General features: G+C 36.1%; 1 protein-coding gene across 1 annotated transcript in view; it reads right to left on the bottom strand.

Annotated features, from left to right (window-relative positions):
- ENPP2 (ectonucleotide pyrophosphatase/phosphodiesterase 2) overlaps positions 1-14,567 on the bottom strand; it is a gene marked incomplete at its 5' end in the record, with an annotated part of 105,388 nt that overhangs the window by 54,188 nt on the left and 36,633 nt on the right. Inside the window, 5 exon segments of the mRNA XM_082601212.1 lie at positions 571-650; positions 865-962; positions 3,059-3,119; positions 5,160-5,285; positions 9,472-9,627. Of these exon segments, the coding sequence (XP_082457338.1) occupies positions 571-650; positions 865-962; positions 3,059-3,119; positions 5,160-5,285; positions 9,472-9,627 (521 nt within the window).

Here is a 14,567-nt window from a genome sequence, read left to right as displayed (position 1 = left end):
ATAAGCCATCTGTGAAACTTGACATGATTATAAGAAATTTAATATTGGGATTTTTTTTAACTGCTGCATTTAATAAGATGACAATAGTTTTTATTACAATAAATTATCATTTAGAATGAAATTTACTTATGTGCCTCCAAAGTTTCTAAATACACTATTCCTTTTTCCTAGGTTCTATTTCTACTCCAAACCAAAAATAAAGAAATAAATTATATTTTTTAAAGAAGAAAGCAAGGTAGAATTGAGAGTATCTGAAAATTTAAACGTAGCAGCTCTGAAGTCAACATTTTTTATTTGAAAATTCAGAAATAAAGAAGAGCTCCTGCGGTATTTGAGAGGTTGAATGTATGTATGCAGACACAACTGCAGCTGAAAAAAAAAGGTCTTAAAATTGCAATGAAGTTCAGTCATCCACAAAGTTGTCAAAGGCATTTACCATGAACAACTGATACAGGTAAGCTGAAAAGTAGAAAGATTTTCTTTGAACACTAAGGAACATGTTTTTTAAATCTAAGTCATTTCAGGATGAAATCAGCGCTTTGAATCTACACCACTTGAAAAAATACTTACCGTGGCCAAAGTGTATAAGTTAGGGAAAGTTTTTGTCGGGTACACGGGCCTCATGTAGGGAGAGTGAGTGCCACAAGACCCTAGAAACAGAATTCAGGTATTAGAGCAAGAGAACAACCAGGAATCACCTCATGTACGCAAATCCATTCTATAAATGATCAAAGACATGTGCTACCTTCACTTTTGAATTTCAAATGGTAAAGTCATGTGTCCATACATCTCAAAACCCACAGCTAAGTGGTTACTGGGCAGATCATGGGTTACAGATAAGAACACAGTATGAAAATGACTTACTTAGTTTTTCAATGTTAGGCATGACCTTGCTGCCTTTCTTCATGTACGATGCACGGAAACCATCCACAGAGAAGATGATTAATGGAGGGCGAACAAACCTTAAACAGGAACACATTAAGCTTTAGAAAAATTATTGTCACACGTTTGCTTTATGCCTAGTCATTCTCAATAACTGGAACCGAGGGTTTCCAAGATGAAACTTCAAGTGAGGATATCTGTACAAGCCTGGGCTTCTAGCCACATAACATTTGTGGCAACTTAAGTGCACAGTTAAATGACCAGGGAAGGGACTGACTCCAGATTTCCTCTAATGTACTTTCTCCACTGCTGCCTCTTGCACTGCAAACAAGGTTTTTCACAATGTAAAAAGCTGCTATATTTGCCTGGAATATTGACTCTCCCATTTGCTACCTGAAAAACTCCTATTCATTCTTTAAAATTCAGCTCAAGATTTCCTCTTTCATAGTATTAGGTGTCTTGCTTCTGAATCCCTTTAAGATATTAATTAATACCTAGTTTATCATTCACATATACATTATACTATATTATATTGCTATATTAACATGTTTACCTTCTTCACTCGTTTCAAAGCACAGTTTGTGTCTTATTCATCTTTTTATTTTGTGGACCCATAGTAGGGCTTCAACAAATATTTATCAAATACAAGAAAAAAGGAAGGAAGGAAGGAAGGAAGAAAGGAAGGGAGATGAAATTAATAGCAGTAGTACTCCTGTCACTAGAACTAAATACTCATACAAAAATTATTTTAGGTTTAATTACAAAATAATTTCAAAAATAACTAAAATTGTTGAAGATCTAAAAATCAATCAATAAAGAACTAGACTATCCACCTAACTAGGGCAGGACCGATGAAATAGGCCTTTTGTTATATACTAAAGATACAGTTGTTCGATCAGACTTGAGAACGCTAAACTATGTACAAAACTGCTTCTAATAGTTTGACGATAATTCAGCAAGCACGGGCTTGAATTTATTTGAAGCTACATTTATTATGAGGCATTTTAAAAAATATTTATTTATTTATTTGGATGCGCTGGGTCTTAGTTGCGGCACATGGGATCTTCATTACGGCATGCGGGATCTTTTTAGTTGCGGCATGCAGAATTTTTAGTTGCAGCATGTGGGATCTAGTTCCCTGACCAGGGATCGAACCCGGGCCCCCTGCATTGGGAGCATAGAATCTTAACCACTGGACCACGAGGGAAGTCCCAAATGAGGCATATTTTAAATGACTCATTTAAAATAGAGTCACATATAAAGAACTTAGAACAATACTATATGAGTTCATTAGTATCATAACTATTATAATTTAACGCTTCTACCACATAGACTGCTTTCACCTCCAAAATAACTGAACACATTTTAAACATTCAGAAACTATTGCCATCCCATTCTAAAAGTCCAAAGAAATTCAAGTAGCTCATGAAAGTTAAAAAGGAGACAAAAATAAAAATATTTAAATTCTTGGATTTTGTGTCCCAGGCTGTGCTGCCTAAAACAAAAAGACACTCCATCAAATACATTCATGAAAACACATTTGTAGAACATTATATTTTCTGCCAGGCATTTTAAGGGTCCATGAATTTGCAACAGTTTCCTGGAAGGCGTAATAAGTGCCTTATGCGGTCCCACTTGAGCTGTGGGGTGTCACTCAAGTTTGGCTGTATCCCAGCAAAGCAGGGCTGTAGTGGTTTGTCAAGTTTCTGTAGCATCTGGTAGGAGTTACCATCTTGGATAATATTTTCGAGACGTTCTGTAGTCCTCCCTTCAGCCACCCCACCACCACTACCGTCACACACACACAAAAAAACAAAGCAAAAGCAGCACTTCAGGAAAAAACACAGGAAAAAAAACCAAATCACTGCCAGAAATGTTTCTTTTCTTCTTCAGTATTATTTATATATACTTTGTAAAATCTTCAGCTAAGGTGAGATATAGAGGATATTCAGTCTCTGATATGTGCAGGTGATAGGGGAAAAATTTTTTTTCTAATTCCCTACTTCAAGATGTACATTCCAGCATTCGACTGGTAAATTACTCAGAAGTACTCATAAGTTTGCCTATACAAGAGGATTTGAGTTTTACATTGTTTTTAACCATTTACCCATCCATAGCCTGTGATATTTTATCAATAAATATATAAAACTATATAATATTCATAAAATGCACTCACCCTGCAGGACATTCTGGGGCCTTTATTTCCTCACAGTCATCATCCACCCAATGTGACTCTCCTGTAAGGAAAAATGGGTAGACTTTTTTGTGAATCTAATGATAAATATCATCCAGAGCCTTGAAGTGTATAATTGCAGGACCTGCGTCCTGTTTGATACTCATTGCTTATGGGACGCCATCTAAAAAGAACTTCTGAAATAAAGCCTAGTGTCTGTTTTGGCTTATTAAACTACACCCATACATGATGGGAAAGTCTAGATTTAATAACCCCAAGTGGTGTTTATTTGAGCCTTCCGAGTCTAAATGGTTTGTAGATAAAAACACCAGTGGGGTCAGTGAACAAAATTCCATGTTTGTTTCCCTCCAGAAATAAACTGTTTGGTCATTAGACAGAACATTTTTTCCTAGGCCACCAAACATTTCATAGTCATAGAAAACATGGCACAACTTCCCTTTAGTCGGGGAAAAAGATTTAGACTACTCAGGGATGATAGATGGAATATTGCAATAGAGACGTTATTTGCCAATGGATCTGTGTACAGCCCTTGCACTTAGGAATAAAAACCAATGCTATCTTTCACTTTTATCTTCCACTAAGATCTGAAAGCATAAACTTATGTCTTTCTTGAGTTACTTCCATCAAGAATAGAGAACAGAAAAGAGCTTGGATACAAAATGAAGCTTACTTTGGAGAAAATGAAAATTATCAAAAAGCAATTTGCTTTAAGTTCTCCTAAAACAAACAAAAGCATACGTCTTGAACATAAGTAACATTTGTGACCAAGACTTTGGAGAAATTGCTCCCATGTAAAGAACACTGGAAATCTCCCTGGTCAATAAGAATCTAACTACTGACAATTGTGTAAGTACCATGCTCCTTAAAATAAGGAAGTTTTACCACACGTGTAATAACCCAGGCGTACATATGGGCCCTACAAAAGTACTGTAACTAGAACTTTAAACCAGCAAAAGCCAGCATTTCATGATTCAATGACCAGTGATACTTAGGACTTTATTTTCTCTTCTAATAGCCTTTGTGGCTTATTGGTACATTTACTAGGGAAATAAAAGGGAAAAGGAAATAAATTCTCAACGAGTTTTATGCTTTATCAACAGTTCCAATAATCATCTGGGTAGGAAAAATTTTCAAACTCAGCATTCAAGCAGTATGTCTTGCCATAAATAAACACTATGCATATTTCAGAACTGATTTGCTTTTCCCCCAAAATATTTTAACAGAAACTCTATTTAAATGTTCCATGTCACAGCTAGGAAGAGGACTTAATTTAGACACTAAAAAATGACTTGCAAACTTTACACAAAGATCCTTGGATCCTTCCATTAACTTTAGAAGTGGGTGCCATGGTGACTGAAAAATCCTTAAAGACAGAAACTGCATATTTTTATGTTTGGCAGTCCATTGAGTAGTATTTATTATTGGAATAAAACCATCATATTTGACATTCAGCCACACAAAGTCAGCACACATGCATGTATGGCTTTGGGGTATAGCAGGAGCTATTGGTGTCCCATCCCCTTTAGCAGCTAGTACCCCCATCCCCATGCTACTGCTGGTGCCTCGCCTTACAGCTTACAGCCAGTGAGTACAAAAGCCATGCCCCTTGCCTCAAAGGTAAGAACCCTGGGATTTACTTTCCAGAGCCCGCAGTAGAGCAGACCAAGGTGAGACTTCCCCTGAGGCCACATCCTTGCTTGCTTTCCCCTCTCCCACAGCCCCTGCTCCCTTACATGGTTTTCTTGCGGAGCACTCTTCCAATAAATTCCATACACAGAATTCCTGTCTCAGGCTTTGCTTCTAGGAAACCTGACCTAGGACCAAGACAGGAACTCTTTTAGAAATCTCCTCATTATTCTGGCTGTATCTAATTATGGAACGTGGGGTTATTTCCTTGTTATTTCAGATCAGTGAAATGCAGAGAAGCAAAACTAAGAAAGAAGCATGAGCAATTAGGAAGGACAACTCATTCCTGCCTCCCAAGCCCATATCCAAGGTGATATATCCACAATATCCAAGGTCTCTTCAAACATCTCCAGTTTTTATTCTTTTAAAGATCAAGCCAACCCAAGGAAACATGTACCTTTGCAAACCACTTGGTAATTAGTACAGCAGTCTCCCCTGGCCAAGCAGTCCTCTGAGCAGTGACAAGCATTGTCTTCATTTCTTACTTCTCCGCATCTGTCCTTAGTACACTCCCAGCCGCCAGCTGAAATCGGCACAACAGAACACTCACTGCTTCACACAAACCAAATAAAAGAGGCCACAATTGCTTACAACGTTTGCCAAGAAAAAGAGCTAAAATCCCACATCATTTAATCTGCTTGTGAAATTAGAGTTGGCCTGAGGCCTAGATGATATTTGGAGGATTTACAAATAGGATGGATTTTTAATTTTTCAAATCAAAGTACAAAGCCAAATGCCACTGGGTTCCTTTGGAAAAATGAAACCCTTAACCATTTGCCAACTGTCCAAAAAGACCCAATACAATGTACAGTGTGTAAGGTTTGTGATAGAGATACCTACCATTGTAGGCATAGTTGCTATAGCTGGACTCTTTTATTTTCCCAAGTAGCTTTATTTAAACTTTAATCAGCTTGATTTAAATACAAATGATAGTGCAACAAGGACCTACTGTACAGCACAGGGAACTCTGCTCAAATTATGTGACAACCTAAATGGGAAAAGAATTTGAAAAAGAATAGATACATGCATATGTATAGTTGAATCACTTTGCTGTACACCTGAAACAAACACAATATTGTAAATCAACTATACTCTAATATAAAATAAAAAGTTTAAAAAAAACTAATAGTGCAACTAAATGGCCTCTACCTGCTATAAGATGCACTTGGGGGTTAAAGTCCTAAACAGATATGAAGAGTATAAAGGTATACTAAAAACGTTCACCGTCCTAAGCATTGACCAAACTGTGGCCCTAACCACAATCAGAGGTCAGAGTCCCTATGTTCAAGGAGGTCAATCGCTAGGTTACAGATTTCTATCTGAGCATACTTGATTGGGAGCTCACACTCAACTCTACCAAGAAACTATCTTCAGAAAAGTAATATTTTTATTTTAAAGAGTGTGCTGTACTTTTTGTGTGACTTTTCATCTGCTAGACTGTAAGCTCCATGGAAGGAAAAATCACATCTCTCCTTTCACTGCTATATCTCCAGTACCTGAGTCTATCTGCCTGGCACATGCCAGGTAGTCCATGAACACTTATTAAATCTAACTGAGAATTACCATGAAAATAAAATATGACTCTTTAAATTTGGGGTTGCTGTATTGAGAAACTTCATAGTTAATTCATTTATTCAATAAATACATCTACTATATTTTCCATGTTCTAGGTGCTGGGGAGGTAGTGAAGAACAAGGAAGACAAAGTCCTGTCTTCATGGAGCTTACATTCCAATTGGGAAAGACAGATCATAAGCAAGTAAACTAGTCAATGAGATCATTTCAGCTTGTGCTAAGTGCTGTGAAGGAAATAACAGGACGGCATGGATAGCGAGTGACAAGGGTGGGCCTGGTCTACTTGACATAGAATGGTCAAGAAACGCTTCTCTGAGCAAGAGGAGACTTCAGGTCTTCACCTCTTAAAACATGTCATAAGTGGAAAGCAATGATTTTAGAAAGCAGTGCTAACGGACATCTATACGCTAATATGTATAAAATAGATAACTAATAAGAACCTTCTGTATAAAAAATAAATAAAATTAAATTTAAAAAAAAGAAAAGAAAGCAGTGCTGCTCCTTAACAATATTCTACCTAGAGATACTACTGCTACGTGAATAAATGGATAAGGAGATAATAGCTTCCATACTAGAAAACAACACAACTACTGTCTAATTTCCATTCTTTTAGAATTACCTTTGCATCCTGATTCCACTCCCTGATTTTTTTTAATATCTCCTATTTCCACTGCCTTCTCTTCCCAAGCAGAATAAATGCTTGGAATTCTCTTGCCCAGGGTATGCTATTCCCAATGGTTAGCAATTTTCCAAGGTTACTTTGACTGATAGAGGTCATGCGAGTCTTTTTCCTCAATTCAGAGATAACTCTATCAACCAGTATTCCTCTCCTAGTTTATTCGTCCCCTAGTTCAATAAGAAAATCCCTTTGCTTACAAAACAGCATCCCTATTAACAAGCTAGGTTTATTGAGAAATTACTAACTTTGTATAAGAATGAAATTTTTAAAAATTCAGTGAACTACAAGTAAGGTATGATTCAGTCAGCTGTATAATTTTCAAAGCAAATATGGGAATAAACACAAAAAACATTGAACTTTATTGGATAACAAGAAAGTTACCTATCAGAAAAATATTTTGAAAAATGAGAACATGCTGAAAAGGGAGTTCTGAAAAGCTCTTGTGCCCTTTGAGAGAAATATCAACTTTGAGAAGTGTAATTCTGTAATATATATTTAAATTTCAAAAATTCATATACGCTTTGATCCCCAAATCCCATTCCTCAGAATTTATCTCAAGGAAAATAGGCAAAAATATGAATATGTATGAAAAATATTCATTGATACATTGTTCATAATAGCAAAAATTACCGAAACATAAATGCTGATCAGTTATTCAATGAAGTAGGCTGCATCTGTTCAATAGAATACAATGTAGGCATTCAAAAGGGGGATGTGTATAAACGTACATAAATACAGATACGCCTCACACAGGCATAAATATACACATGTATAAATGTGTACACACATTCTAAACACACACCCAGTCTCAGAGTGGGTTTCATCAATGTTTCATCAACTGTAACATTGATTGTGCTTATCTCTAGAGAGTGCTGAGTCAGCATAGTAGAATCTCAGAGATTTCTGTTTGTTCCTTCAACCTTTTGTTATTATTTTATATTTTATTCTTCCACATTTGGCCTTGTTAATTTCCACAGGGAAACGAACTACTTTAAAGTGTTATTATAACCCATATTTATTAAACTTGGGAAGAAAAGCATGAGCTACATTCAGAGAGAGCTAAGCTAAAGTCAGGAGATCCATTAAACTTTGCAAGGAGCTCTAAGATCAGGAATCCGGAGGGCTGAGATGACGTGTCAGAGACAAGATACTCAAGGTAGAGAGGAAACATACAACATTAGTTAGTTCCTCAGTGCCAAGCAAATACAGACCACTGGTTTGAAATAACACTTTAGAGCCCACTTTAGAGCCCTGGAACATCTATTCCATCCATATATTCAGGTTACAAGGTTCTCAGCATTTAAGTTTACAAACCCACAACTAAGGAAGCTGGGAGAAGTTCCAAAGGAAAGTAACCAAAAAAATGGCCAAATATTTGGAAAATGTATTATGCAAAAAAACAGCCTAATAAAATTCTTCTTATCTGGGGTGGAAAACAGACAAATCAGAACTAGTAAGGGGGTTGACATAGGTTTTCATAAAAATCAGTGGCTATTTCTTTAGTAAAGGAGAGTAATGTCTCTGTTTCTAATGATGTCATTAGAAAAATCAGACTAATGTTAATGATAATATGTCAGATTTTTGAAAGAAACATCTAACCATAAATGTCTGAAAACAGGTAATAATTTATCAAGAGAGCTGTAGAATCTTTGCATCTAATGGTGTTAAGAGCAGGGTTGCTCATCACCTTTCCCAGAAAGTTTGAACATGATGTTGCCCAGAGGCATGATGGATAGCCTACAAGGTATCTCAAAAGTCCCATCAAAAGTGTTAGGCTTGGGAAACAGAGCAGGTAGAATGGCAGGAGTCTCCAAAGTGCTTCTTCTCAACTCATGTACATTCACTCAGAGGCCTGTATTCTACCGACTCTTCCAATAGGGAAGAAATGTAAAGAAAGGTCAGGAACCTGTAGAGGAAGATCTGAGAGCTGCCTTGAGCATGCGACCCCAAATAGAATTCCATAACAATTTTCTACTTGCACTGAGAACAGGGAATGACATCAAAGTAGTATAGTAGTAGACTATAAGATGAAATAAAACAAACATTAGAAACTGGGCAGGCAAACAAAAAAATTAAAGTTGAAACAACAACAACAACAAAAACCCAACACTTTAAGAATGTGCACAATTTCAGCCCAGGTATCCTAGCAGTGAATGAGGGAAATTGACAGCAAGAGACAGAAATGATAAAGATAAAAAAAAAAAAAGGCTGGCCACAAATACTTCCAAAACTAGCAAATAATGACTGCAGCTGCAAAGAACCACCTTTGGGTGGGCGTTATGTGGAGACAACAGTCACATAGGGTGTGCTCATAATAAAACTGATAATCATTCAAGAAACAAAACTAAAACTCACGGTTTGGTTTGGCCAAAGCAGAATGGCAATGGCAGGGTGTACAACAGCAGGGGGTCTTAAGCCATCTAATCAAGGCTAGAGAAGACTCAAAAGTTACACACCTGTCTTCAAACAAAGCTCATCAAAGTCATGGCAGCAACTGCTGTAGCTCTTACACAGGTTGTCACACCGACAATCAGGGGGTCCGACCTCTTGAAGTTCAAAGCATCTGCCCTTGCAAGATCCAGAGGTGTTGGTCCAGGGGGAGTCTGATAACACTACAAGATACAAGAGACAAAGGCAGTGGGATTAGGGAATGGGTTGTGTTGCTATGGAGGGGTGACCCTGTGTAGCAATACAATGTGGTGATGCAGTCAGACTCTGGCTGAGCAGCCAGATCCATCACCTGCCAGCTATGTACCTTCAGCAGGTTCATTGTTCCAGTTTCTTCATCTGTAGAGTGGAGGATTAATAGAAGCAACTCAAGGTTACAGTGAGAATTAAATGAAACAAACCATGCAAAACATTGAGCAGCGTGTCAGCCACGTAGAAAGTAACAAATGTTGGCTATTGGTTTTACTACTGTTTACAATGATTATTATACAAATGTGAGGGTTAGTTTCTCTGTGGATGCTGTGATGCCAACAGAGAACAGAACTTTGAAGTATATACTTAGAAAGAAGAGTTCATTCCCCTATTCAAATATCCATAGATTTTCTAAGGAAAATTGAGCCTAAATGTTCTGAGAACAGTCTGAACAGATGGGATTGGAATAGAAGGCTCTTAAGATCTCTTCCAGCCATAAAATCTACACCTATAACTAGGGTTACACAAACACAAACTCTACAATCTCGGCTTTTCAAACATAAATCCTCCTACATTATCTTCATATGATATGATTGTATATCTAGAAATCGTTAAGAACCAACTAAAAATTTCAGGAAAAAATAATTCAATGAGATAAAAATTCCACAAATTTGTAAAATACAGGCAATGTAAGTTCAAAAATTAAATGGAAGTTGCATTCATCATAGTACCTAAAAGGTAAACTATCTAGGTATAAAGTTAATAGGATGTTTAGAACCTACGTGAAGAACACAGTAAAACTCTACAAAAAAAGATATTTTAAAAGATTTAATTAAGTGGTAAAACATACCATCTTGGAGGTAAAAATATCAGTATTACAAAAATGTCGGGAACTCCCTGGTGTTCCAGTGGTTAGTACTCTGTGCTTTCACTGCTGAGGACCCAGGTTCAATTCCTGGTCAGGGAACTAAGATCCCAGAAGCCACGGCACAGCCGAAAAAAACAAAAAGAAAAAAACAAAACGACAACAACAACAAAATGTCAGTTCTTCCTAAATAAACTTAAAGATTCAATGCAACCACAATAAAAATACAAAAAGGAATTCTTGAAACTTGAGAGGATATTAAATGCTTATCAAAAATAAATATATGAAAACAAAAACCACTGAAAAGAAAGTGAAACATATTCTGAAGTTAAATAATTAAAACAGATTGGTTATAGAAAATAAGTAGATCAGTGCTGAGCATGAGGATGAGAAATAGGACCAAATATAAGAGAAATGATTTTATAATGAAAATAACATTTTAAATCAGAGAAAGAAAGAAGGATTAATCAAGAAGTGAGAAAAAGATGTATCAGTAAGTAGTGCTGGGCTGACTGGAAAAATTAATCTGGATCCTCATCCTAGCTTATAAAATAATTAATTTCTGATGAATGGAAAGTATAAGCAGCATCATAACTGTTGCTAGGAATGAAAATTTTTATAAAAAATTTTTATACAATTTGGAAGTATCTATCAACATTATTAAATGCATATGAATCTTTCACCCAGAAATTCCACTACTCGAATTTATCTCTCACATATATTTGCAAAAGTTTGCCAAGATACACATACAAGAAAGAATCACTACCTCCATAAATGGAATATTGCCCAGCCCTTAAGAAGAACGAGTCAGATCTGCATAGGCTAATATGGAAAGATCTACAAAATTGATAAACACATTTGTTTAACCAGCAAAGTACAGAAAACTGTTATAGTAGTAAATAGTACATATAATTGATATATTTTGTGTTAAAAATAGAGCCAAAGCAATAAGGATAAAGATAAATATAAAATAAAAACAGGCCAGAGCTAGAGATGAGACAGAGGGTGAGAACAGAGGCATTGAGACACGGTGCCAGTATGAATAACCATTTTTTTTTAACTGTAAGAAACTCCTTACAGGAATTACATTTGGGGAAAATGAGAAAGAGAGAAGCAAGGAGACTTCTTACTTTTCTGCAGTTTGAAACGTCTAACATTTTACAAATGTCCTTTTGGGTTTTTGCTTGCTTGCTTCTCTCTCTCATGTATATATGTATACATGCATGTGAACATATGTGTATAAAGTATATGTTATATAATATTGATATATAAATATCCTAACAAATGTTCTTTAAAACATGCTATTTGTAATTTTATTTCCTTATTTACATTTACAAATTTTTCATTTTTTTATGATTAGTATTCATTACTTATAAAATCAAAACACCAGAGGCAGGGAGAGAACAGATGTTAAATGACACTTCTAGGTTCACCGAAGCCATTTATCTGAACATCCTGTTCATCCCTTAGTTCTCTGTCCTCTTTAAAGTCAGAGTCACCCAATCCTCACGCACATGGCATTAGACCAGTTCAACTAAAGCAAACAGATTCACTAGACCATGAGATGTGAAACGCTTTTGCATGGTTCATTCTGGGATCTTGAAATACATACAAAGCACACCAGTTCAGTTTAAGAAATAATGTCAGGTTTCCAATGCAATGCCTTACCTCTGGTTCAAAAACCACATTTTTCTATTGACTTTGGCCAACCAATCAACAGTGCATGCTGGACCCTAAGAAACTATGAGGGGAGGAGGGTTGAGAAGTAGGAAAAGGAAAAATAGAGAAATCCTATAGTAGAGATAAGAAAAAAGATAAAGATAAGAAAAATGCTTATAATGGAATTATTCCTTTTTTAAGGGTACTGCTTAGACAGAATCATTCCAACAGCCATCTAATCAATTCTGAGTAGTATTCATGCCTATGAGCTGCATACATAAATATGCTTGGCTTCACTTATAACTGAGATAATCAGAAGAGATCCAAAGGCACATTGTTTGTAGTTGTTTACTTGTCCTGGCTCCTCTTCTTCATAGAGTCCCAGCCTGCATGTGAAATTTTCCTCCATTCATGCCCTTTGCTTTCCCCTCATCATAATCTCTTTCTTCTTTCTTTCTTTCCTTTCAAAATATCTGTACAAAATTTTAGCCATTTTAAACCTTTCTTCATCCATTCTATCAACGTGATTTTTACTCTTTTCTTACAAAGTTGGTTATTCTCTAAGTTTATCCCTTACTTTGCCTTTGAAAATAACTGAATCTCCCTCAATAGCTTGCCCCTATCAATTATAATCTTCCTTGCCAACCCTTAAAGTGAAGACAGCTTTGTTAAGAAAGATTTGCCCTTACACTCATAATGCAAAGATATATCTCATAAAAAGTACTCAAGGTTGGGTTACCAACAGCTTTCAAATGAGAGTGAATTCCTGGACCTATGTGGATTAGGGATACATATGACAAAATTCATTCTTGGCTGACTTGGATTCAGCTGACAATGGCAGGAAGAGAAATAGGAAGATAAACAATTGAGCCGTATACTTCTTCAAGTCCGATGAGCCCAAGAACTGAACTGCTGCACCTTTTTTAAGAAAATAAAGTGATACTGTAGAACAAAGTTCACTCTGCCTTTCCAGGGCCTATTCCATCCCTGCCATCTTCTTTCATAACAAGTTCTAGCCCTGCTTCTTTCTGTAGTTCTGTAATTCTTCCCCATGTGCTGGCTTTTTCATTTCATGCCCAGGTCCCATGTCCTTCTCCCCACACCAGGCTAAGCACAGATTTTAGGACTTCTCTTTTTATTATACCTGATTGAATGATCAAATATGGAAAGATTCTCTGACTTACTTTGCTTGAATTCTAAAATCTGTAAAGTCTTCCTTTTCCAGACCTAATAAGCTCAGAACTAACAAGAAAGACGAAGACAAAATGAAACAAACAAACAAACAAAAAACTTCAAAAGGATCAAGTCAGAAATCTGTGCTAGGTGCAATGGGGCTTTGAAATGTTGTATGAGACATTTGCCAATTTAATAACATACTTAAATGGTGTTATTTTACTTCAAAGAAACTAGTCTGTTCCAGAATCTTAAAAAATAAATGTTACAGATCTACACAGATGGAAGTTTTTTAAAAATAGGGACTTTAAATTTTAAAATATGTGTGTATATACATGTATGATATGCATAAAACAAAGTTATACATTTCTTTTTTTTCACAGAAGCATAATTTGATGATTTAGAAAAAAAACACCAATGTAAAACCTGATTTATTTCATTCAAATTCATAATTCTGATAGAAACAAGTGAAATTATTTTTATTTCTTTAAGTAAAACCTTATTTCTAAAACATTCCATCTTACCGTATCGGCACAGAGGTAGCATTGTGGAATTCTGGTGTCATTTATATACGGAAGAAATACTATTGATAATTTAATTAGACTATTGGAAAGAACCTAATTCATGACAAGAGTTGTGACCTAAACATTACTTCATCCTGGTGTCCCAATCATATTTCCCTCCAACTCTCTCTGCAAATGGAAATTTTCAGATTTGGATGATGGCCAGTGAAGAAGGCTATATTTAAGTTTGAAAACATTTAGCTCGGCATAAAGCTGGATGATTCTTCTAAGTTTTGTCTGGTCCTGCATTCAGAGTTTGTGATCTGACACCCTCTCTGTTCCTCCCATTCTCCATGGTTCCCAGTCCTAGTATTTCCTGACAGTGAGAGTAAAGGTTTAAAATGAAACAGACTGTGGTTATGTCGCCTCCTTTTCAAGAGCATTGAAACAGATCTGGTTCTCCTGTGTCTTCCTACCCTGTCTGAAGTATAAAATGCAAGGAAAGGAGGCAGATAACGTGAATGACAGTCAAGATACCACCCAACTCGAGGATTTAATACTGTCTGATGCCTCTTCTGGAGTATATGATTTGCTCTTTCTGGTCATACCTTCTTGTACTGAAGTCATTTTTTCTTTCTGTTGTTTGATTTTCTTTTCTTTTTTAAAATTTTTATTGGAGTATAGTTGCTTTACAATGTTGTGCTAGTTTCTG

This window comes from Mesoplodon mirus (genome assembly GCF_964341445.2).
Source record: "Mesoplodon mirus genome assembly, chromosome: 16".
In the NCBI taxonomy this organism is placed as follows: domain Eukaryota; kingdom Metazoa; phylum Chordata; class Mammalia; order Artiodactyla; family Ziphiidae; genus Mesoplodon; species Mesoplodon mirus.
Note: the sequence above shows the minus strand (reverse complement) of the source record. Positions and strands in the feature narration are given on the sequence as shown.